This window comes from Indicator indicator, chromosome Z, assembly GCF_027791375.1.
Source record: "Indicator indicator isolate 239-I01 chromosome Z, UM_Iind_1.1, whole genome shotgun sequence".
Classification (NCBI taxonomy): domain Eukaryota; kingdom Metazoa; phylum Chordata; class Aves; order Piciformes; family Indicatoridae; genus Indicator; species Indicator indicator.
The window spans coordinates 43,918,812-43,946,191 of NC_072053.1; the positions used below are offsets into that span (position 1 = coordinate 43,918,812).

Sequence of the window (27,380 nt, forward strand, 5' to 3'; positions counted from 1 at the left end):
GTCCTTCAGTCCTTCTGATAAGGAGCAACTAAGTAGTTTCTACTAAACTCTGCTTGATACAATTCTATTGATTTTTTTTCCTAATGGTCTTCCATCTAAACAAAATCCCTCAAGCTCCCTTCTGTCAAAATAATCAGTTCACCATAGCACAGACTTGTCAGAGAGAAGGGGTGCCTTACTGTGTCGTATCCATTAAAAAAACAAACAAACAAACAAACAAAAAAACTGAGGATAAGTGGGATATGGTAGTTTGTATCTACTGCCTTATACAGTAAAAACAAAAGGAAAACAACTAATGCTTAGAGCATACCTTGGAGTAGAATTTATCTGAGAGGTGGCAGAGTTTAGATTCCTCTAGTGACAACTGTTTTTGATGCTTGAGTTGAAATACATACCCACATAATCTAAAGTAACAGTACAAAATCTTTTGGTTTTGTTTTCTTGATGCCTACACATTTTAGCATGGTAAAATGTGAATCTTTACAAAACAAATACATACATACTGCTCTCTAGGACATATGATGTGCTTCTCTTAATTGTCTTTTACAGGCAGCCTAGACATAAATCTCAAGGACATGTAGATTATGCTGCTTCTTGATCCCTGTGGTTGAGAGGTCTTGAAGAATAGGGTTGAAGAATACAATTTAATTCTGACTAAAGATGTGACAACAGTCTATTTGGGGCTACTGAAGCAAGGATGGTTTTTTGGTACCAGCAGCACTGTCATCACTGCAGCAACAATTAGGAAACACACAGCACAAGCTGATCGGTGTCTAGAGCGTAACTGAGAACATCTATTAGTGGTGATACATCATGAGTTCCAGCCATGTTTTCTTGCCTTCACTTCATATGGATGCTCTCTTAGGCTGACTTTGGTACCACTTAAATGTCATTCCAAAATGGAGTGGTCTGTTTTCCCTTGACCTCCTAGATACCATAAGTAATATAAGCAAGTGCTGAGAGGCCACTAGGCTGCCAAGGCAAAATTAAATGCTTGCAAGGACACTAAATGAGACACCACATCTATTCTCTTTTTCAGGTCTTTAGAATTCTCAGGAAGTTAAAGTTAACATGATGCAAGATAGTAAGAAAAGTGGCATCTGGTTCTTTGCTGCTCTGCCTCTTTCTTGACACTGACAAAGTGTCCATCGAGGAAAGATGAAAGATACCCACTCAGGTTCATCTCTGTAGGAAAACAATCAATGTTATCCACTGTGTACACATTCCCCCTATCACACCAGGCAGCTTACCACTTCCTAAAAGTATCACTGAAGGCTTGGTTCAAGCTCTTCCAAATAATTTTCAGTTCTGAACATTTCCAACAAGAAAGAAAACACTGTGATCCTTCCATATTCTTTAAGCTTGGGTAAGGAACAGTGGCCTTGCATGCAATAAACTACATTTTCTGTAAACTAATAGGTCAATCCTTGTATGACAGAATGGGTGAGGGTAGCAAGCAGGTTCTAAATGTCTAGAACTAATTTCTATGCTCCATTAACATTTAATCTGATGACAGGGTAGAATGGAGATAGCAGAACTTTTAAAAATCAGCCCTGTCAGTCAGAACTCTATGCATATAGAACATGTTGGTAAACAGAACTACATAGAAAAAAAATACCTCTGTCAATCATTTTTATATTGGAGGTTGAATGAACTACTGTGGGTTTGGTACAAAATCAGAAAGAGTAAGAGAGTGATCTGAAGAAAAAGAATGGACTATTTAGAACTGAAAAGCCAACAGTCAGTATTAGGTAGTATCTCTGAGCAATATAAATACAACTGATTCCTTGATGGAAGATGGACATTCAGCATCACAAAAGCCAGTGGAAGCCTCAAGGGAATGAACATCTGGGTGCCTGTCTGAGTCCTCCTCCATAACAATAAGAATCTTTTTCTATTTAGAATCTGGAATTTGTGGAGAGGCTAGTGCCAGAGGAGACAGCTGCAGAGTCCTGAGAAGGCAGAGAGTGAGCGAATTCACATCTTCAGTTAAAACTTTTCTGGCTGCTTGTTCAGGTTCTTGTATCTCTGGAGAAGAATCCAAAATAACAGTCCTACACTGAGTTCATGGGCCTTGAATGCTGAAGTATCAAACTAGTACAACCTTTCTGTTTCTCCTCTCAGAAGCTGGAACGAACTGCTTCTTTGTTTGCCAGGGGCTGGCTCTGGGGGTTCCCATACCACCACCTGCATGAAGAATTTCCCAAAGGATTGAATACAGATTTCTTCCCAGGCAGAAATAGTGGAAACGTGCACCTTCATACAAAAATGTGATGCTGGGAGAAACTCACCTTTCCTTGATGTGGTACAAAATGGCTGCCTGAACTAAGTTAAGGAAATTTGGCTTAGGAAGAAAGGCTTCTATATGAAATCTGCTGTTTACATCAACCACCTTTTTGCTTACACAGAGGTCCACAGTGTGTTAGTTTATATGAAAAACTCTATATCTGAAGCCTGGCTACCAGCACGCCTTTCCTTTGTCTTCTATCATGACATGAGATGGTCTAGAAAATTCTCTCTCAAAACTTGATCAACACTTGTAGGACAAAGACTAACCATAGGCAGGCCAGCGTCTATCTCGTATCACTAAGGATTTTGTAACTGGATCATGAACTGATGATGCTGAGAGGCATTTCGGTAAGCATGAGAAGAGTTATTGTTACTGAAATGAAGTTCTCAAAGTGTAGTGACTAAAATATAGAGAATGCTTTGACAAAGGAGCTGCAGTGTAACCTGTCATTCATGTTTTCTTCTTATTGAGCAACCACAATTATGAACTAATATTTACAAATTGTTCCTCTTACTGGGAACTTGCAGTGCTCCTGGCATCTTAGGCAAAAGAAAATAGTGCACAAAAAATATGAAATAGCAGAAGAATTTAATTTTGCAACTCTAGGAATACCCCATATTATATACCCTACAGAGATAATTTGTGGTTAGAAACAGTGAGTGGCTTTTAGAAATTTAGTTTCTGCTTTCACCAACAGCATCCTTGCCTATCAGTAGTAGTGTGACAAGCAGGTGTAGGGAAGTACCCTACACAGGTGTATCTGTGTTCTCAGCACTGGTGAGATCACACCTTCAGTACTGTGTTTCATTTTGAGGCCCTCAGTACAAGAAAGACATTGAGTTGCTGGAGCATATCAGAGAAGGACAGTGAAGCTAGTGAAAAGGTCTAGAGAACAGGTCTTACGATCAGTGGCTGAGGGAACTGGCGTTTAGTTTAGTCTAAAGAAGAGGAGGCTGAGGGGAGACCTCATTGCTCTCTACAACTATCTGAAGGGAGGCAGAGGTGAGTCTCTACTCCCCAGTAACAAGTGATAGGACAAGAAGAAATGGCCTCAATTTGCAGCAGGGGTGGTTTAGGTTGGACGTTAGAAGAAATTCCTACACTGAAAGGGTTATCAAACACTGGAATAGACTTCTCAGAGAAGCCTATGGTTGAATCACCATCCCTGGAGATATCTAGAAGATGCATGGATTTGGTGCTAAGGTACATGGTTTAGCACCAGACTTGGTAGAGTTAGGTAATGGTTGGACTCTATGATCTTAAATGTCTTTTCCAAACAAAACAATTCTGTGATAGTACTGAAGGTAGTAACTCAATTCTCTATTTGGGTATAAGTTTCCAGAAGAAATAAAGCCTTATTCCACCAAATAAGAAGAGGTACTCAAAAGTTATCTGCTGGAATATATATAAACGAACCTCCAGTCAAATGCATATCTCTGATTCACTGCACATAAGTTCAACTTCTAATGTGTATGTCATAAGAAGAACAAAAAGACTGAATAAAACTCTTAATTGTAATCTGCAGGGTATTTTTATTATAAGGAATGACCACTCTGGACATGTGCATTGTCAGATTAGCTATGGTGATAGTTTATTCTCCACGTTTTGTTGTCCCCTTATTGTCTCAGTTAAATTATAAAGTCTATAAGGGTAAGACTCTGTTGATTTCTGTATGGCAACAAAGGATCTGAACACATCAACATCAAGGTTTCAATTCAATCAGTGCAAGGAATAACTCTAGTGAAGATACGGAACCACAGTCAGGACATTGTTTCACAGCCTCAAGAAAATCTGTAGTCAAATATCACCTTTTCTTTTTAGCAGCAAGATGGCACAGGTACTTTTAGCTGTTTTAATATAATCCATTCTATTAGATATTCTTGATATTAAATAATAGGTGCTACAGATTACTGAATTTGGGACAAGGAAGGAGAGACCTATCCCTTTTAACTCTTGGTATCAGTATTATGAGTAGCTTTGTTTCTATCTAGTCACCTCTTCCACTAGTCCTTCTGCAAATCACTGCTCTTATTTCACCTTTCCCTCAAACTGGGTCTGGAAGTTTCTGCCAAATCCATCACAAATTGTGCCTCAGCTCACTCTAGGTGTTCTGAGGACATTTGTGCAGCATTAATTCCTGCCAGGCCCCTAAACTGTGTGTATCGCTTGATTAAACCAGTCTCCAATGGTTCAGAGCCTCTCTTTGCTTAAAATAACAGAAATAAATCCATCTGCATACACTGTGTATCAGATGCACTTCAACACGTTTATGTAACGTTAACACAGTGGGCACACTTGGTTTGTCCTCTGCACACCACACAAAGTTAGAGTGACACTGCTGGCAATGCTCTCAGATAATAAAAATAACATTATTGTGAAAATACAGAAATATTAACTGCCATCCATATCTCATTGCTAGTTTCATTGCTAGTTTTAAAGTCCAGCTGAAAGACAAAAGTTGTTTAATCTCCTCTACTGTAATGAAACCAGAGTTCTAAACTTGTTATCTACCAAAAAAGAAAAGTATCTCTATGGAATCAGGACTGATTATTCAGTCAGGACATTATGTTACTCTTAGTCTGTTGAGCTTAGATTTTGAAAATAACCATGTCAAAGCAAAGAACACTTCTTATTTTATATTTGAAAACTTACAAAAATTTAACAAGAAACAAATAATCTAGTTCTATTGTGTTGGAAGCCTAATAGAGGCATAAGATTTAAAAAGAAAAAATGTAAATAGGCAAGCAATGTAATCCATAATTACATAGAGTGAAAGCACCTTATCTTAGTAGCAAATAAAAAATATGGCTCCTAATTAGTACTAAATATTATGAACTGTTATAAAAAACACACAAGCAAACAAAAAAACCAACAACCCCACACACAAACAAAAAAATGCACAAACAGGCAAACATTGTGGGTCTTACTCAGGTTTTCTGAGATTTCAAACCCTGCTCACACTCTGTTTCTGATGTCTAGACAAATGTATCACTTTATTCACCTGCAAGAAAAAAAAGGTTTCCCAGAAGCACTATAAGACAAACAACAGAATTTGCTCTGCTATAAAAGAGAGAAAGGAAAATTTCTGTTGATTATTCCTGAAATTTTCATTATCAAAGTACAGCACAGAAATTACCTTAAACTCTCACATGCAAGCAGTGGTAAGAAAAAGATAATAAAAAAAAGTGCAGGAATAATTATTGTAATTTTACTACTTAACACTGGCTTTAGAAATCTGGTTCATCTATGCAAGGAACCACAGATAACACTATGACCATTATATTAGCCATCTTAGATTAAATGTAATGTTAATTTCAGGTGCACAACATTCATTACTGCAATACATGTATTACTAGCCTTATTTAGTAAATTAGAGCATAGCTACAAATCTGTCAGGTGCCACTATAAGAAATATAAAGTAAGAAGTGCATGGAAAATGTTGTAAGTGAATAGTAAGATAACAGTAACAGGGATAGGCTGAGAGAGAAAAGAAAGCATGAGAAAAGTCCTAAAACCAGCTAATTACAATCAGAATTAAAAAAAAAAAAAAAGTTATAAATAGCATATTTCTGTATACACATGTATGCATCAACTATCTTTAGATCTGTGCAGACATTTGTTAGTTAACAACTACACAAAGTACTAGAGACTCTAAAATTCACACGTAATACAGTAGTTTTTCTGACTTGGCATATCTTCCTTCTTTTTCTCTGTTTCTCCTTTGACTCATCTGGGTATGGAACACCTCAGCACAATGTAAATTAAATAAAAGAACAATGTGTAACTTTATTAGAAAACAAGGATGATAAACGCAGCCATTCATCCTTGTAACCCATTGCCTTCTCCCCTCTGCCACCTGCTCATTTCTTCCCCAACCTAACCAAAAATACTACGTACACGCGCACAAGCATACACACACACACGTGGCTATTGCACTGCTTTATGCAGTGAGAAATATGTTAATTTACTCAGCCCGGCAAGGCACATTTGGTGAGTCTATTACCTGGATTAGCTAAAAGAACAGAGGGGAAAAGCTGGGGTAAGCAGGCTGAAACCCTGTGTGTGGCCAAGGCAGCGGGAAGCAAGGCAGAGAGAGAGAGAGAGAATAAACCCAACAACACAACAGTGGAACAGGCAGCTGGCCTGAGATGCTAATTCAGCGCTTTAACAAATCAATGCCACTTGAAAAGTACAATGCGAGCCCTCACTGGGTGGATGTCAGGGGACTGAGAAAATGCATTCTCAAGTATTTCACATTAAGAGGGAATAATGTGTTAATTTATAACTCTTCACCCTATACACTTGGATTATCCATCTGTGTCAGTGATTTGACTTCTTAAATTTATCAAAAACATGTGCAAAGGGAGGCATCTTCTGCTAAAGCACTGAGAAACAGCGATTCAGAAACAGCATGCCCTATTTGGTTGTTGGGTGAAGGGCTGGTTGTTGTGGTCCCCCCCTTCAAAAAAAAAAAAAAAAACTAAAGAAAAAACAACAAACCAAAAACAAAACAAAACAACAACTTTGGATCCTTTGGGCAAACGATGGCCCTGCCTTAGTTGTGGCTGATTGCATTGGGTACCATTCGTCAAAACTGACACCACAGAGCAGCAAAATCTTGAATCAGCAACCCAAGATGCCTTCACCAGAATTTAGTTTCAGGTAACTTAGTAAAATCCCTCTGCACACCCTAGCAGGAGAGAAGTGTCTATAATTAAAATGCCATTCTAAATGCCAGCTGAGATCTACAGACACTACTTATTGAAACACAAAGGAGAGGAGGCTGGGGAAGGAGAAGTAAGTTGGGTTTATTTTGAGATGGCTTGCATGTATAAGGAGTTTCCACACAAACTTGAAGTGGAACTGTAGCAAGAAAAGAATTACTGACTGTCTTAGGGTCAGATTCTTGAAACTTTCTTAAAAAAACAGTGCTTGCTTTAATCATATATAAATAAATACTTATCATATGCATAGAGAATCTAATGTCAGTCCAGAAAAAATGCTAATCAAAGCTAAATTGCTTTTGTTTGGAAAATGTCTGTTTCACAATATAGCCCTTGTTGGTTAACTTTGCATTCATTTACAGTGTCAGGTTACCTGTACGACAATGAAGTCTGGTTTGTGTCTACTGAACATATACAGCACGGACAGTGGGACCTAAATATCTTCATCAAAATGCAGAGAAGCAAAATGCCAAGGAGCAATAGGTAGAGTGTCCTAATTAGGATCCACTCAGTAATATTTAACATAAAGAGACAGTGGTTACTGACCAGCTTCAAGCAGTGATCCATCTGCGGGTTAGATATTAACAAAAGGAATTTTAGGGACATTAAATAATTTCTAAAAATCCTGTAAAGCAAAAGTGGGTTGTACCATTTTAGATTAAATTAAAAAGGTGTGAATAACTTTCTAGGTGCTTGTGTAATTGCCACTTTTATTTTATGGTGGTTTGTACTACACAATGCAGGACTACAGGACTACACTGGTGCAGGAAATTTTTTTTTTTTGTCAACTATACAATTGCAATAGAAACAGATACTCTCTTATTTTCAGAACATTGATATGTAAATAATATGCTGATGAATGGAAATTAGATGCTATAGATGATAGGTAAGTATCCACATCCAGTAAAAGTAAATGCTACTTCACTGAGACTTCACTACTACTGCTCCTGCCATCCACTGCTTCCTTAGTACAGTCAGGTACAACATAAGATGAGGGTAGGTGGCCTTTTGGGGGATTTCTGATGGCTGTGAAATTAACCTGGAGAAACACAAAAGCTGGAAAATAAATCTGCGTTTGACAGGAAAGTGTTTAATAATTTCATGCTTTTACATGGGGACTTTCTCTTTTTTTTTTTTTTTTTTTTTTTTTTTTTTAAACAAAGAGCTTGGAAATGTGTATTTTCTTTTCCATAAAGAATGTGAAATTATTTTTTTTTCCAAACAAGTCACCCCTTAAGAGCATTTCATATTTCTGCCACTGTGCACCTCTTATTCTCTTTTCATGAAATCTTATGAAGGATGTAACATGCATGCTTCATAGGCTTGTTTAAAACCCTGAAGAATCCTGAGGGGGCCTTTAGGTCTGTTTATTAATTGTAACCCAGAAAGGTAACACATATGTACACTGATTGCAGAAAGCCAGCATCCTAGTTTCTCACACAAATTTCTATTCCTCCTTGTCCCACCCAGACTTCTCCCTAATACAAGCTATCTAGTCATATCATTATAGTACATTTAATCCCCCTCTGTTACACCCCTCCCCCTCTGCCCCCACCTCCACCCCTCCCCTTCCTGGACTCACCTAAGGGGTTAAAAGACTCGAGTACATTTGTGACTTGTCAGTGACATATAATACCCAGGTCCTTCATGCAATCAACTTTTACTTGACATGTATTTGCTCATCACAAGACCCGCATTACTACTGGGAAAATGAAGAAAAACCTAAATTAACACTTGACATTCAATATGGTCAAGTCCTTAATTGGCTGGGCTTCCTGAGAAAGCAATTTTCTATTCCCCAAACTGTTCGTGTGTCATGTGTGGAGTGCAGCTCTTGGCCATCACTGCTGTCCCTCGCTCACTCTAATGAGAGCAGATGAATTAGTGCTACGTGACACGATTTTAGCAGGGCTCCCTCCTTCCCTCCCCCCAGTCCTTTTCCTCTGTTAGTGACAGCTGTGCGGCGGGGGATGGGGACAAGGACACTAAGAAATGCCAGTTCAAATAGTTCTGTGAAGACTGGATTTTTTTGTAATATGAAATATTTCTTGATATTCCTGGAACCTTGCAATTTAAAAGTAATGGGAGAGGTGAAATAGATGCAGCAGTACAAAGATAAAAGAAATTAGCTGACTTTGGGTGTTTGTGAATTAACTTCTAGCATTTTTCCTATCCCTTTATTAACTTGTAGCAATCTTATAAAAAAGAAAATTTTCTGCAATGGAAAAGTAACTAAAAAATATTTAAAGAGTTACTAACTAGTGGGATTTGCAAATTTTCTTTGTGTGTATTTCATATAAATACAAAATTATCTTCTACAGCGTGCTTCCCTGTCTGACAAAGATTATGTACAAAAAAGTGTGTTTGTCTGTCCTGTCTGGAAATGACAACCATTGCATTTAATTTATTTTTACTGTACAGGAGATTTCTTCCACCCACCATGGCACTGCTCACTTTAAAATAAAATGTTAAATTCTTATAATGCTTTAACTATTTGAACACCAATGGAAATTCCATAAGGAGTTCAATTCTTTTTAAAGTGTTTGCTGGACAATAAGAGAACAAAATTTAGATTGCTAACATAGAACTAAAACAAATTAAAGTGATGTAAATAGCTGGAGTTTCAGCTGATAATAAAGATGGTAAATCAGGAATAAGAGAGACTAAAGAAGCAGGATATTCAAAATAGCTAAATTAATCTGGGAGGGAAAAAAGTACATACATACCTGAACATTTATTATTGAAAATGAACAAATTGCTACAAAATAATTTCCAGTAGACAACTCTATGTGACCGTATAGTTTCACTTGTACAATATAACAGAAAAGGCAACATGTTACATATTGTGAATGAACTTTTTAAGAGTCTGGCACTGCAAAATCAGTTTAAGCAAAAAAATTGTAAGAGTTACATTAGCAGCACAGCTGAACTTGCCTCAGCAAGAGTCCTTGTCTCACAGCAAAAACAAGTAGCATTGCAATGCGCAAGTTATCTCTCCAAATCTGAGCCTGGCCTTCCAAAGTCACGTTACTTCAATAATATAATAGAGAAGTGCAGATTGTTGGGTAACACGAGAGACAAAAGAACGACATTTTTGCCTTAAAATGTATTGATAAACATAGATTACCAAACAGAAAGGAGATTTTTCACTGTATGTTTCTGCAACTACGACAAAGGGGTGCCCCTTTCTGTGGCTATGGTTGTAAATATTTCAATAAAGCAAAACCAGAATTTAAAGACTTGCTTCTTCCTATTCGCTTTGAAAACATGCTTTAGTTACTTCAGTGTTTTCAAGTGTCATGAAGGCACACATATGGCTTTGGCCCCAAGAACTCCTGGAAGACTTTAAACATTCTTGTTTCTCATATGTTGAAATAAGCCCTCAAAACATAATACAAACTTCAGAAGGCACCTATAATGAAAAATTAAAATATCAGTCACCTTTGCTGTTAGATCTTCATTCAAAACCCACATCGAACTGAATGAGACCACTGGTCATGCCAGGATCAGCAAACACGAAACTCCAGAGCACTCCATTGACAACAACCAACCACATTTGAAGCACTTTTTGGTGAGTAAAGAAGTGGCTAAGATTTACCTTTTAAAATGTAACCCAAACTTTATTCCTTTGTTTGTTTGTTTTTGTTTTTTGAAGTACTGTAGCAGAAGCATCCTGAAGAAACAAAGGGCACAGTGATTTAGCTAACAGTGTTGTGGTGACCTCTCAGACACTAACTAGTCTGTCAAGCACCATCTGCAATATGTACAGCATAGTTAAGAGAAAGATTATTAACTGGCCTAGAAACTGAAGAGGCATTTTGGTCTTAAAAAACTATAATGTGGATTCACTGAACATCTTTAGCTGGTGTGCCACTAGTTAAGAAAGCCTTCAACTGCACTGGATAAGATCCAACGATTATATTGGATACAAGGGCATTTCTTATCTTAAATTCATCCTGGGTTTTGGAAAACTAAAATCCAAGAAGCACTATACCATTAATTACCTTTATTATCAGCGAGACCACCTCTGCTGTTGAAAGAGATCAGGGACACAGCAAAGTTCCTATGAAACACAGGACTACTGTCTAAAGGAACCAAAAGATATGCATTAAAAACAGCTTAGCTTTCCCTAAAAACTTTAATTCTACATGATGTAGGATATGCAGCACCAGTATCCTGATTCAGCATCCTCAGAGTTTAATCATGCAACTCCCTTCACATTGCTGGATGAGAAGTAGAAATGACAGAAAATAATGGGTCAGAAGAACTACTTGCTACTAAACTGGAAAGCTCCTTTCCTTACTGCCTACAGTAAAACAGCCCATTAAGAGTTGCTTTTTGATTAAAAACAAGTAAGTAATTTCAGCTATAGCAAAGTGACATGTTTTAACTTGACATTTTGTAAAGGATGAGTGCCTTGCAAAGCTCATAAAAGAGTGAAGAGATTCAGTGGAACATTAAGATTTACTATATATACTCAATACCACTGTCACTTCTGTGCAAAACACGTCAACCCGGAAATATCTGACTCAACAGCCCTAGGGTTATTTAGAATAGAAAGTGAGATTTTTACATGTTTCACTTTGATGCCATGAGAGCAGCTGCATTAAGTTCTCTCAGTGGTTTTCAAAATCCAAATAAAATGTTTGCTCTGTGTTTTAAAAGTTACTGTGCAAATGTGTGCCACCCACTCAGTTTGTAATAGCTTACATTCACCATTTTCAGAAAAGATAAACACAGCAGAGAAGGAAATGATAATATAAAAACAACCTGGCACGTGAAATGAGGAAAAGCATTGTAGACTATCTGGCAAGACAAAGCACATAAATGTTATTTTGTGAAAATTAATAGCATCTGAAATTATACTCTCTTCTCAGTACTCTCCCCCAACCTCATGTTCAAATTAAAGATACTTTATCGTTTCCCAGTTGAAAGGTTGCTAAAAGTGGTAAGTCACAGCTGTGTTGACACTGAACTTCTTGAACATAGAATACCAACATCACACTTTGCAGATGCTTCGTTACAAGCAGCACCAGTCACTTGATTTGAAATACCTGAACTAGCCATAAAACAAACTGTTAATCTCTAGCCTCTTTTCCAGTTAAAGTCTTCTTTACAATTCTGGAAACACACCAACACCTTATTATGTTTATGCTAAACTTATCTGAATTTTGATTGGAATTTGACGGTGACCAGTGGTTCAACTCAACTGTACCTCAGGCACTACTGAGAACAGGCCTCACTTACTCATTGTTTTAACTAGATAGTCTTTCTTTTTGTTCCCACAGAAATCTATAACACAGTGACCTTCATTTTAAAATATAAACTAATTAACTATCCATTCTGTTGGAAAATGTGAGTATAATGAATATCTGACTTGCCTGGAGAATTTCAGTTATGAGCAGCTTTATTTTTCCTCGCAACGCAATAGACAAAGCACAGGAATGTACATCAAATTTTGCACACATACCTTTTCATAACAGACACCAGTATTTGCTTTTATACACTGTTTCAGAAATTTTATTCTCATAGCACTTTTCTTCAGTCAACAAAACTACAACTACCTACGCAGACGAGTATACTGTAAATTACTACTACAGACGTCACAACACTGCCGCAACAAGTACACAGTAACTTCATTTCTGAAAACTGCAAGCATTCAGTCTAGTTCCTGATTCACCATTTAAAATTTGTGCTGGGGCTATAAGCATTGGCTTCAATAACCAGGAAAAAAAAAACAATGCTCAAATTTACTACTTTCACCATTATTTTAATATTTACAGTAATCTTTGAGGTTTTACCTCCATGAAGACATATACCCTCTAAACTACAGTGTCTAACATGACAGAGCTGACTTCTGCCTCATGTTCTGAGTAGTAGTCAATGACTATCATATGAAAACTTACTGCAAAGCTCAAGCAGCGATATGTTTCTTAGAGAGCTGACCAGCATATTTCACTCTAATTTAGAATGCAGGGATCATGTTTTTCCTAACTCTATTACAATAATCCAACTCAAAAGCCTACATTGCAATTCAGCTACCTTTTTTTAAATCCTTACTTTGTTTTTTAGTATTTTAAACTGCAGGTTCTCCATACTCCTGGGGCCACAAACACTTATTTTTCTAGATGCTAATTTCCGTATCTTCATTATGGTAGATGGGGGGGAAAAAAAAAAAAAAAAAAAAAAAAACCTGGATTCCAAATTAGAGCATATAATGGAAAAGAGCAATATATAAAGATTGTAATAAGAATATTTACTGAATGCATTTTATTTGATACCATGGAACTAGTGACAGTACTGCGGTTCTTTTCATTGACTCTCAGAGAGAATAAATGGTTTAACAATGAATATTATTCATAATTTGAAGTAAGACTCCCTATCAATTACATACTTAAAAGTATAAAGAGAAGCTACAGTAGATACCTGAAATGATTACAGATAAAAATCAAACCAAAAAATTTAGAGCAGGCAAAGTAAGATATAAGTAATTTTAAAGATGAAATTTAGAACTCAGATAAATCTTTTTAATGACTACAGAGATAGCTTCAAGAGATAATTTTCAAATGGACTGCTATGATTTTCTATAGATAGGTCCAGACTATGAGTTACAGTGGTTACCTAGATATATTATTCATGTAATTGATTCATTAAAAAATTATTTACAAGGATGCTGTACTGTTGCAATGTAGATCTTTCACATGGAGGCTGGTGGTGCATGACTCCAGTTCAAAGGAGGAAGAGAGAAAGGGTTAAAGGATTCATAAAAAGCATGTAGACGAGATTCAGACTGGCACTCAGTGTGTGATAAAAATCAAATATGAAACATAATGGGACATATGGAAACATATCTTTTGTGCAGGGAAGGATGAATCACAAGTTCACAGCTGGAATTTATGGGGATCCTTATTTAGTGGAGCATCTGTAGCCACCGTTTAGCTACATTCCCACATCAACAACAAAACGGTGCCACAGAAGAGAACACATGCATCAAGCTCCAGCTGGTATCTGTGCCCACCACTCCTTTCTTTTCCCTGAAGCCACATTTAGTCAGTTTTCTTTCTACAGTTTGTGGGTGTATAAACATCCATATGCAAGTCAGTGCATAGAATCAAAATGCCACACCTGACCACTGCAGAATTTTCAAAGGGATGAGGATGTGGCATAGAAGGGATAGGCCTGGCAAGGGGGGGGAAGTAATTTAAAATCAGGTTTCTGTCTATAGTTTACTTTATGCATTTTATTTATGCATGTCAATTACTTCACATGTTCAAAAAGTTTTATTTCAATGTGGATCGTTTTAAAAGGCCTTTAAAAAGGCAAACTGAAAAATCACAGAAAAAACATCATTTATATAGGTGTGCTTGGAGAACCCCAAATTTCAGCTTCATAATTATAAAATTGCATATGTATTGAATTTAACATTTTCACATCTCGCTTTTAGCTTCCTAACATTAGCAAAAAGCAAAATAAGAACATGGAGAAAGACATCGTTTCATGTCTAGTCAACTTTCATGTGAAAGATACATCAATATCAAGTAGATGTTTAAAGTGTAATTAGTTTTGTTTTGAGGAGTGGTGATTTTTTTTTTTTTTTACTTTTTCAGCATTGCTGTCTATGCTATTTCTTTCCATGTCTTCTGAACAACTTTGTTAAGATATAGATTAATGAAATACGAATTTTTATGCAAGAACAGAACTGCATTTAAACATAAAAAAAATGCTCAGCATTGAGTTATCGGAGGATTTAAAATTAAATAAAAACCAGCAAAACAAATAAAACTAACAGCTAGCATATACCACCAGGTTTCCCTTAAATCTGTAATTCAAATTTTGAAGAACCATTAGGGCCATATTTCTACAAACCATTTGAAACTAGAGTACAAAATTTAATTCTACAGTTGTTTCTTCAACTAGCATATACTTTAGATATGCCTCACCTGGAAAAAACAAAACATGAATTACCTCTTCCTGAGTAAAGGACTATAAGAAAAGTCCTCAGACCAGTTATAGACTACATTTTTATTGCTTTCAGTGAGAGCAAGATTAGGTACTTAAAATTCAATTTTTTTAGTGTTGTATTGTTTTTCCACAGCAAGGTTTTGTGTTATCAGGAGAGTCCAAGATACCTTGTTTTTGTCCTGAAATAGTGTATTGACAGGCTGACTGCCTTGAACAAGCTTTCACAATGGACAAAAATAGATAGAAATTATTTTAAATAAATTGCATCTGATGATGCAAACAATTTGTTACTCATTTTTATTGTTCCCTGAACATATTCCATGTTTTTCATTGTGTTCTAAACCTAAGCTTTTACTTCTTTCTATAGAAAATCAGACTCAGAAACTACTAATGAAACTACCCCTATTAAGATGAAAATACACTAATATGAATCTACTTCAATTTTTTTTTCTCAATTTTAAGGAAAACAAAACAAAACAAAAATGCCATATTACAATAAGTGCTAAGCCAAAACCAGCAAAATATCATTTTCCTTGGAACGGAAATTCACTTTTCATGATAGAGATTCTACATTTGTCAAGTGCTTGCAAATAACTAATCTTTCAGTTGCTAAATACTAATGCAATATTACAGTTAATGCAACCAATCAAGAAAAAGTAACAAAAGGCAATGTTTTCAAAATGCTATACTTAAATGTAAAAAAACAATACACGTTTCCAAGTGAACTAAGAATGATTCAGTTGTCTTTCTTATTTAACTCTACAGAGAAAAATCAACTTCTCAGTAGACTCTGGAGCAATATTTCAGGAGGTCTTACAAAATAGTGCAAAAATTTTCTGTGTAGATCACTCTGTCTTTTGTGTTTAAAATTGTTTTTTTTATTCTAGGAGAGAGAGAAGCAAAGTGTGAAGAAACTGGAAATGCTACATATCACAAGACAACCATAGTAAACCATATTTCTTAATGTAGAACACTGTTTACTATTCAGCTATTACTAATCTAATAGAAATCCAACATTAAAAAAATAGAACAGTGATAATTGTAATAAATAAAAATCTAAGATAATGAGATCCCACGTCAGACAGGCAGATGCCAAAACTTATTTCTATACATGAACAAAAACATATATGGTGAATTGAGGTTTATTTCCTAGCAGAAATTAAGTGATTGACAGCCTCTTGCTTAAAATTTATTTTTCTGTAACAATCTAATCATTCTCTCTCATTCCCTCCCTCTCTTCCCCCTGCCCTGAACTGAACTTTAGCATTGCATTAACAATGGACTAGTGGATAGGAGGATCTACTAAAATTAGAAACTCACTGCATAAGATACTTTCTGTGCAGTATACTCCATCTGCCTGAAGTCAATGTTTTGGTGTGTTGTCTGCTGCTGTAACCAGTTCTCTCCCAGATATCAATGAAGCTGTGCATATATTTTATTTTTTTATGCAAATTATGGCTGTGTCTTTGGAGAGGTCATGCCTCAACACCATTCAATTAACAAAGCCAATATGTGATATAATGAACATATTTATAATCATCAATCACCTCTCAGATTATTACATTGTTTGCAGAACATTATAAAAACCACTAAGTATTGGTGGGGTTTTATGGCATTCTGCATAAAGATGCATCAAAGAAAAAAAGCTTTTTTTTTTTTTTTTCTTTTTGGAGAAGCTTGTTTACAGAGTGCTTTTCCTGCTATCTTTAAGGACACTGGCAGTTAAAGAGTGAGCTGTTTCATAAAGCTGTTTGTACACCGATGTTCAAGTTACACTTGAGGGACATGGTAACTTAGAAAATGGATTATTGTTTAAGGCCTTGAATGCTAAAACCCCCCCACCCCAAACCCTGAAAAGGCTCCATAAAAACCCACACATTATTTAATCTTGAACTGAAAATGGAATTCTTACAATTGACAAAGTTTTTATGCAGCTGTTATGTTTTTCCTAGTTCAGAAGCTGTAAGCCAGAAGTTGTTTTTGCTTTTCGTACCTGCTTTTCACAATCCCTTCTTTTGCGAATTCTAATTTAAAAGAAAAACTAATATTAGATAAAGCAACACATAATTTGACAGCCTACCAGTTAAATTCTGACAGGGTCAATAAAATGAGAGCTTGCAGGAGTCCCAGATGAGGAACACTTTCATGAATGCCTCCATTGTGTAAATTCTCCGTATATCCTGCCTGCAAATGACAGTCATATGCCACCAGCTGCAGGAGGCATTCCAGCAATGTCAACTGCTGTGGGGCATTAAGGCAGGGTACACGAGTTGGTTCTTCTTTATATTTTTCCCTGGCTGGAGCAAGGGCTGTCACACTTAACTCATTTAAGTGTTATTTTTCGAAGGACTGTGTATTTAGAAATGTAAGAAAATATATAATTAAAACCTTGCTAATGGAACTCCTCATTTTAATAGTAGTTTTATTATATAAAGCCAGCTGGAAGCAATTATTTTTTTTCCTTGCATACTCTTCATTATCTTGTACCTCCCTCCCCCCCAAGACATCTATTTCAGATGTTCTTATCAAATTTATGTATTTTAAGAGTTAACTGTCCAGGGAACGAACAGCCACTAAAAGTTACAATAAGAAATGTGAAAAGCCCAACATCCACTCCTCAGAAATATAGTTTCTACCACTCCTGAGGAGACTGTTCTTTCTATGAAGCCCATTTTACAGATTTCCATAAAATTTAAGTTTTAGAGAATTCCTACAATTAAAGAAAAAAAAAGGCATATTCTTATTTAAGAACTAAGTCTGATATAGTATGCAGGTTTGTGGTTTTAATCTTTTTAAACAACTCACTGAAGTCCAAACTGATTATTTTTTGTTTGTTGAGTCTGTGTAGAAAAAAAAACCATTCAAGCATTCTGTGAGTTTAATTTTCCCATTTTTCTCGGTTTTTATTTTACCAAATAAACACAAAGTTTATACGCAAAATATAGGAATGCAAATACACTGGGGGGGGGGGCCTTTAAAATATCCAATATGCCTTGGATAAGAAACTGTAAAAAGCAGAGATCAAACTGAAAAGCTTTTCAGCACCTTCCATGTGATAAGCCAGGGCATCACACATTTTTATCATGTTCTTGCATACAGGCACAATGAAATACAAAAAACCTGAACTCTGTATGTCAGCACCTACATTCAGCCATCCTTGGAAGGGACGCTTCTCTCTGCCTTTCGTCTCTTCCTACAGTCCCTTATAATCAAGACGGTAATAATTGAATAATTAAAACACAGACCTTTTCTTTTAATACATGTTCAGATATACAGAGAACTGCAGGGAAAGAAAAATGAGGAAAGGCATAAATAAATAAAGGGTATCAATAATGATCTATCATAAAATGCCATTTTGCCGTTGCACTTCCGCAGGAGCCGTAACATCTCACAAGACATCCTTCTGAAAGGGGCAATAAAACTGTAGTACAGTACACAAGGTCTTGTGCTCTGTGCAAGCAAAGGGCAATGAATATGCTAAAAAGAAATCAGTCTGCATAAAAGGATCTGACAATAACATCTTCAGGTTTGTTTGGTGTGTTGGTTTCTTTTCCTTAATGAAAAAAAACCAAACCAAAACAAAAACCAACACAAATGGAACAAAACATTAAAAAAAAAACAATAAAACAAAACCCAAAGACAGAACACTTTGGGAAGCCAAATCTTTGTGTCAACAAGAATTCCTTTCAAATGCTACTATGTTCCTTAAATTACCTTTTATCCCACTGTGCTGATACTTTTCTTATGGAAAAGTTGGCCATTCCAATTAGCAAGGAGTCTTGCAAACATTTTTCCTCTATTTGATTTCATGTTGGGTTACACTGCCCAAATCTCATTTTGAGATTTCTGGTTCAAAAAATTAAAAACCTCATAGACAAACTGGAAGCAACCATAACTTTGAACTCACTTTAAGGGTAAACTATGAAAAATTGAGTTTTCAGTAACTTATATATAAAATCACACACATGCCCATAATATCTAAAAATTCAGATCTGACCACAAACTTTAACAGTGAGGCTGGGTTAATTTCTGGATTGTGATAAACCAGAAAGCTAGGTTTATATTTTTTTTAAGAAAGTGCAATGCTTAAATGCCTTTCTTTTCTTCTTTTTTTTTTTTAATTATGTACATCTCTTTAGGATCTACATATCAGAGAATATTAAAATACACAAAAGAAACTTTTAAAGCACTGTAAAATCTTGTTTTTCAAAACACCTGCACATTTAGGTTCATAAAAATTACACATTTACAGAACTGAGCTTCTAGTTACAGCTCACTCTGAGGGCTAATACACCACTATCTGTAATTCTGTACCTATACTATATGCTGTCCTTGATGCATGACAGGGCCTCCAATGACATGAATGGAAAACACATGCTCAGATCACAGTGAGGATATGATCCTTTATATTCTATTTTCCTCTCACTACTACATCAATGTTGAATTGTTCATCTGAAAAGAACTACATTGTGTGACATTTCATTCAAACTGTTCAAAGACAGAAGTATTGCATTTTAAAGTTACCAATATTTAAGAAACACATTATGGAATATGTGGAGAAGATACATATGCAGAAAATCTAGTAATCTATCTCCTCCCCAGCATTCTGGTTAAATAAAGTTCAAAAACCTACCAAGGACTGTGTTCACCAGGTGTGTCTCACTCTTCCCTTAGTTGTTAAAAATTATTTAGAAAAAGAAAAGTAATTAAAGCTCTAGTGTACTGCTTGCACTAGGTATCATACACACACACACAAAACCCTCAAACCAAGCCAAAAATCCAGAGACAATTATCATGCTGCTCAATCTCTTCTACAGGAGGCATATTCCAAAATGCACAAACAGACAGTCTGAAGCACTGACCTATGCTGACACATTATGTTGTGGTCCATTTTCAAATAAGCATCATTTCAAACATCAAAGTTTACCTATCAGTGACAGTATGTTTCAGCTTTAATGACAATCCCAGCATATTTTTTTTCACTTTACATAAAGCTTCTCAAAGTATCACTTATTATTCACTTTATAATAAAGGCTTGCTGACTTCTTTGTTGTGCACAAGAAGGAGTGGCAGGATTGTAATCATGTCATTTTCTCTTCTGAATCCCTATGCTCTGTAAGTGGCAGATGACACTCTCTCCTTTCCTTTGCACAAGTGCACAGATACGCATCACTGGTAGAGGATGGGGATGCAATGTCTTCCCAAGAGAGTTAGAATAGCATCAATGGTACATTGTTGGCAAGTTCACACTGATCAAAGCAATTCTAAGATGCTCCCCCCATTCACCCTCTACCCCCACCCCACCAAGGACATGGCCTCCTATGACAAAATGTTATGTGACACAGCCATAGAAGTGGCACTGTTTGCTGTTTCAGTGAAGGGAAATAATTTAGAAAACAGTAGTCAAATATTTCAGCAAGGGAAAGGAGGCATTAGGTCATTACTATAATGTAAGAGCAGTAGCAAAGCAACAGATGCCTGTCCATTACGCACATTTGTTAAACAGACTGATGTTAAGCTAAAGAATGTATTTTGCCTCATTGAAAAAAAATTTACATAAACACACAGACTTTCTTTTAATAAAACAGTTTTTTTAAGTTTACTCCTTTCTACAGGGAGATTGTGTAAAAAATAAATCCTTTAATTACAGTTTATCTAGATGCTGAAATGCTGACATTACGCTCTCTCAGCTATAGTAAAAGCTGCATTAGTGATTATCTTTCTGAACTAAAAGATTAAGAGACAGCAACAACGGCATTCTCCCTTTTCCCCTCTTCTCTGTTTCAGCCTTGTCTTCCTTGAGCCAGTATGATTCATCACCTCCTGGGTATACTAGGAGCCCCAAGTTTGGAAGATCTTCTAAACTGCAAAGCACCGTTAGTCTACAAGGCAAATCCTTTTACAAAAGCACAAGCAGTACTCTTGGAGAAAAATAACCAAGGAAAGAAAGCATATGTTTTAAGCATTTCTAATAAAAAGTAAAAGCTCTTTAAAGCTTTTGTTTCTGATTGTACTTTATGACCGCAGTTCTGTATCAGTGAACAGAGTGTTCCTTTGCGATCAGAACAATGTCACAACGACCTGGCAAATGCGAGTGCTTTCACTATCACTACAGTCCTTGCAATCCTGCCTCAGCTGTGACCCATTCACTTTTGCCCCAACTTCAGTAAGATGCCTTACTCAGCATCTAATTAGTTAGGGAAGATCTGCCTTGACTCTTAACCCTGAGCAGGAGACTCTGCTGCTGTTATATACCATATCTGTTCTGCCATGACATTAATAAAATCTTCATAAACTATACATGAATAAATAACTACTAAAATACAAAACAGAAAAACAGAAAATAGAAAATCCATACATTTTAAAATGTTAAACACTAATGCTTGCACAATATATTTAAGCATGTGCTTTAACATATGGTTCAATGCTTCATGCAGATTTTACAGTTCTGTGCATGCATATCTCAAAGTTAAGTAAAGATCTGACAGTGTTTTTAGCACATCATCATCTAAACTATATGATGACACAAATATGCGCAAGCATTGTACATATATATATGTGAAAGAACACTACATAGAGAGAGGAACGGGAAACATTTGCCGTCTTTTAGTTCTGGAAATGCTGAGCACACAGTAAGAGAAGCTACTGATAGGAGTTTTTTATCTTTAATCATACATGCATCATGCATATAGTCATGTATCTATCACTGCATGCACTTGTATGTCTAGTGTCATATGCCATAAAAACCATCCTGTGCTTTTGTCCTGTATGTTATTTTTGAATGCCTCTACTCCGAGGCACATCAGAAATAGCACAAAATTCTTGATGCAAATATTTTTAATTTGATAGGAGGACAAGAATCATTACAGGTCTAAATCGTGCTTTACCAAAATATTTAACAAAATTAAAGCAAGTGTCTGAAAGAATACAATGTAATCTGGGAAAGCTTCTGGATTCATACTAGTATGTGAACTTATTCATGAACAACAACAAAAAAATCATCTGGGGTCAGCTAATCTTTAAAATGGTGTGACTGATTAGATAGATAGATAGATAGATAGATAGATAGATAGATAGATAGATAGATAGATAGATAGATAGATAGACAGAATAAAATAAAATTATGATGTTTGCTGACACTTACTGACAAAGGTGATTGTTAAGTACCGTGAAATAGAAAATGGAGTTTACCAATGTTCATCTTCCTCTCACAATATTCATAATAAATCAATGTATATAGTTTGTTGTTGAATTAAGTTTGAACTCTTTTTGCATGTACACCTGTATTAAAAGAATAGTCATATGCTACAGTAAAACAGCTAATTACTTAAGAAATGTTAAAATTGCCTACAACCTCTATGACCAGCAACTTAAAAAGCTTTCACCTTCAATCCATTAGACATTGCACTGCACTCATATTTTTAAATACTGGTTCAATAAACAGTTTATGTGACTATGCCTACATCAATGCTCGGAACTAACAGATTGAAGAATGTAAGTACTGCTCAAAATAGGCAGTGCACGTTGTATACATTTAATATTTTAGAAATATTAATGTATATTCCATGTATTGTAAATATTATTTTATTTTCCTTGGAATAAGCACACATTTATGCAACGGGAAAAAAAAGCTGAATTTACTGTACCATATCTCTCACGAACAGACGTGTCTATATTAATATACATCATTGATTTAATTTTTAGTTTTCTTGGCTTCCCGCTCACCTATCTAGAAGTGATCTCTCTGGTGATAACTAACACATCATGCTAATGAGAGAATCTAATGTACAATAGAGAAATGTCACTACTAATAATATTTGCATGAAGTTAAATAAAGCAACTGTAAGAGACTGTCAGACAGTTGTTCTTTAATAAGACACAGTTACACAATGAAATTATGTTGTTAATTCTGTTACATCATTGAGTGAATTCTAAATTACTATATAATGACGCACAGATCCATTTATAATTCTGATATACTGCTTTTTCACTCTCACATTGAAAAAAGCTCTTGGAAAGTCTATTACCTTTTTATCTGAAACTGATTAAACATATTTCTTTCTTCACAGAAAGGTACATGGCTCTGGCATTTTGTGTCACTGTGGGTTACAGCCATTTCTCTTACAGTCTCATTTCTGAAATAACTTAAAAGTATTTTAGAATATTACAGCCCTTAAGGTAACTGGATGAAGAAAAATGACATTTCTTACTCTGACAAATGCACAAAACATTTATGAAAGCAGACAATCACGAAAGCCTGCTTTTTTAATCAATCAAATCCAGACCTTTTCTGTTGTTAACAGCTCCTAGCCAGAACTAGAGTGGGCAGTGGGTGCCCTGGAGTTAACCAGATGAGCATGGAAGTGAAGCCAAGGGTTTCTGCTCATTCTCGACCTGTCACTGATCAAAGTGACCCAAAGAAGCACTGCTTTTTAAAAGTTAAGATGTATGTCCTTTGAGGTTATCAGACATTCTTCTGTATACAGAATGGGATGACCCCTTTCAAGCAAATCACACACTTCTACATGGACAAAAGGTGCATAGGCAAAACAATGCAGTCAGGTGGCCATGCCATAAACTTCTCACAGGTAATTTAGAAGATTATTCCTCTTCTCCTCTCACCCCACCAAAATTTAAATTTTCTTCTGGAATGTGAAGACGCCATTTTCTTGCACTCCCATTCTCTAAGAAAATAACCCCAAAACAAATAGCATCATACTTAGTGTTAACAGCTCAAACCTGTACATTCAATCCTAATTTTTCTAATACATGCAGTTTCTTTTCATAATGGATCAGGTTTTCCTTTTAGTCTCAGAAAAGTTATTCATTCCTCTAGTATGCTAACAGTAGTGCAGTGTGAGTTAAGAGATAAGAGGGGGGAAGGCATCACAAGGTTTTGTTTTGTTCTGAATCATACTTCTTGCTATGCTTCAATCTTTGTATTACAAAAACTAATAAACAAACAAACAAACTGCTTAAGTTACAACCCCAAGGAAAAGTGATGGGGCTCAGGATTTGTTTGCTTCTTAAAAATATGTGGAAATCCAGCATTATACTTAGAAATTGAAAAAAGAAATGTCTTTAGCATTACTATGTATAGCTGGAAAACTTTCATTAAACAGTTCTTTCAAACCATGCCAAACTTTGCTAGTAAGTTAGGTACATCTCATACCTCCATGTATTTTGCACTCATTAAAACAATCTTTCTTAAAGCACAGCAAAAATCTTTAAAATACTTGCATTTCTAGACTATAGATTGAAAATAATTAACTAACAAATTAATCTAAACAGGTAACATGAAACAATATTCAACATTTTAGTTGTGATTTAGAAAGAGATATTGGCATTTCAACCAAATTTGCAGCTGCACTTGCACACAGTTCGTGCTTAGCCTGCATGAGATAGCAAGTTATAACAGCCTTAACAAATCAGAGAACTAAGACAAAATATTAACTTTAAAGATGAGAGAAACGTGTTTAGCAAAATGACTTACCCTACTGTTAAAAGCATGATGAAAACATTTGGACTGAAAGTTTAGCACGTTAAGCAAACAAACAAAACATGACAACGAGATTAACACAGCATATGAACACATTAAAAGTCTGTAGTTAAGAAATAAATCTGTTTAACATTACCACCTTTGCAGGGCTACTGTGTGAGTGCTCCAGTGGAAGGATACACACAGACGTAGCATCTACATTTTGTCATTTAGTACATTACTTCTTTCCTTCCATACCAAATACAGTATTGACCACAGATGTTCAATAATGTACACAGTCCAGTTAATAAACAAGAACTAGCACATTTAAAGTATTTTTTTAGAAAGAAAATAGAACTTAAACATTCTAGCTTATGTGCATGAATGTTTGGCTTGGTCTAATGAACTAGTTGTCTCAAAATACTTGTCCTTCTTACACACTGTGATCCTCTTTAGTTTTGTTTCCTTTCTTTGCCAATGTAGAACATTTTCAACAATTCCAGAGACCACAGAAGCTATATCTGTTGAAAATGGTCTAATACTAAACAGGCAATCTAATACTATCTATATGTTTCAATCCTCATTTATCAATTGATTCTTATCTGGATCTAGTTATGTTAACTCTTTTGTGGCTGAAATGGAAAGAATCTTTTTCCACCACAGAAATTTAATCTTGCTTCTTATTAAAAGAATATGGCAAGTAATTTGGATAACTGTTTTCCATGCTATTCAATACCAATGTAACCAAATATATTATGTATCACAGACATGCATACAGCTGATAAGGCTTGTAAGCAGTGCAGTAGCAGTTTACACTTCCTAGTGACAAGCAGCTGAAACGTACCTCTCTACCAGGAAATGAACTTTTTTACTTTCAAGAAATTGAATGGAGTTGCTTATTTGCCTTATGCTGATTACATTCCATACCAGCATACTGTATCAGTAGTAATCAGGGTCCCTCTACAGGATATATCAAAATATTCCTTATTCAAATGCCTTCATCCTGTCCTGAGCTACACTGCTTAAACTGTGGTCCCTAGACAACTGCTATTGGTCGTTATCTATCTGTTTTAGAGTTTCTCTTGGCTCTAAAGAGTGTGTTTTAGGGGTTTTTTGTTTTGTTTTGTTTTTTAATTAAATTGCCATTTAATGGCCCATATTCAGGTATGCTTTGGTACTGTAAATTATAAAAACATAATTACTTTCCTTCTCTTTTCTTACAGTACAACACCTCTCAGGTAAGTAAATTCACATCTCATGTCCAACATTAAATAAAAATCTCTTGTTGATATACCAATCATTAACTAACTCCTCTTTTGGGTAACACAATCTTTCAGTTATCATTAGTCAGTACTAGACCACAACTGGAAAGCAGTTTTTAGAAAAGCAAAAAGTCCCCTAAAAACCGGCTAAAAACCTCCAGGTTGAACTTCTCTCCCCTGCTTGAGCCCCGTCCAAACTGAAAGTTTCTCCCTCTATATTTGTTTTGTTTTGTTTTGGGGTTCTGTGGGGTTTTGGTTTGGTTTTTTTTCTTTCGTTCCTCTGTTACCCCCTCCCCCGCCCCCGACACCCTCCTCCCCCCCTATCCCCCTACCCCTACCCCCCCGCCTTCACTCAGAGGAGCCAAGCAATTGTGCAAGATTAGCTATAATACACAAGGCGCGTATCACCAAGTGCATGGTACAGAGACACTGGCTCCTGTGATTAATTATCAGTTATTACTGGCCTTGCAGTAACATTTTCGCTTTCCCGTCAGAACCGGCATACCAAGCTGCCTTAAACACGGCCCCCGGTGAAGGAGCAGATCTGGGGAGGACGCCAAGGCATAGCTCCGCTGAGACGGGGAGAGAGAGAGAGAGGGAGCGAGCACGGAGAGGGAGCGGAGAGGGACCGGAGGACTGAAACTGTCTCCTCTAACGACCCTCAGCTCCGTGCTGGCAGCAGCTCCAGCAGGACGGCTCGCCGCTCCTTCCCTCTCTCTGAATAAAACTGTGTTCTGCCACATGAAGTCAATTATGCCGTTCTGAGGGGCCCCCTAAATTTAGTATCACTTTGATTTGGGGGCTTATGTATTCAAGGAAGAAAGAAAGGACTTTTGCTGGGATAGCAGATACTTTTATTTATGGGATGGGAGGAGAGTGAAGGGGTAAAAGACTGGAACAAAACAAAAGCAAACAAAGAAAGAAAAACAGTCTTATTACAAGCAAAGCTCTATTTGGAAACTTTAAAATAAACGCTTTGTTTTTACTTTAAAGCTTTCATATTTTTTCCTTTTTTAAAAAGGAGCCCTTAGGGAAGCAATGAAGTAACCATGCACATTCCGATGACATAGTTATGACAGTTCAGAGGCTAACTATGTAGTGATGAATGAAACAAAAATGAAACATGGAAAGAAAAAAAAAAAGAAAAAAAAAGCACAAGAATGCCATGTTTTAAAATAAATGAAAGTAACATACCTGTTGGGACATTCTGAATAAGAGGTTAGTGTCAGTGTTCTGCCATGTCCCCATGAAACCAGAGTCGGTCGCTGCCGTTCTTGTTCCGAACTGCATGGAGTTGTCAGCGCAGGAGTCTCTTAAAGTCAAGTCTCTTGCCCTCTTTCGTTCTCTGTGTCTCTGTGTGTGTCTTTCTCTCACATCCACTTCTGCCTCTTCAGACTGAAAAGTGAAGGTGGATTTTTTGAGCCTCTTGGCAGCCAGTAGCAGGAGTGTAGTGTAGTTAAGAAGCTAGCTGCACTGTGCGTTTCATTTGGGAAGGGGGGATTCAGGGGAGAGGGTCAGAGCTTCTTTCGCACCTTCAGCAGAGATACCCCTATCATTTATGCATAGATTGCGACTCCCCAAGCTCGCCTTTGCTCAGTTTAACAGCTGCCTGTCAGGTGTGCATGCAGCACTAAGGAGACCCAACCATCAGCTTCAAACTCTCA

The 27,380-nt window shown here is 36.3% G+C and overlaps 1 protein-coding gene across 1 annotated transcript in view; it reads right to left on the reverse strand.

The window, feature by feature from the left end:
- The window catches only part of BNC2 (basonuclin 2), a 249,286-nt gene extending 222,178 nt beyond the window's left edge, over window positions 1-27,108 (reverse strand). Inside the window, exon 1 of the mRNA XM_054397963.1 lies at window positions 26,911-27,108. Within this exon, the coding sequence (XP_054253938.1) occupies window positions 26,911-27,006 (96 nt within the window). The 5' untranslated portion in view covers window positions 27,007-27,108. The remainder of the gene's footprint in view (window positions 1-26,910) is intronic.
- Window positions 27,109-27,380: the final 272 nt, after the last annotated feature.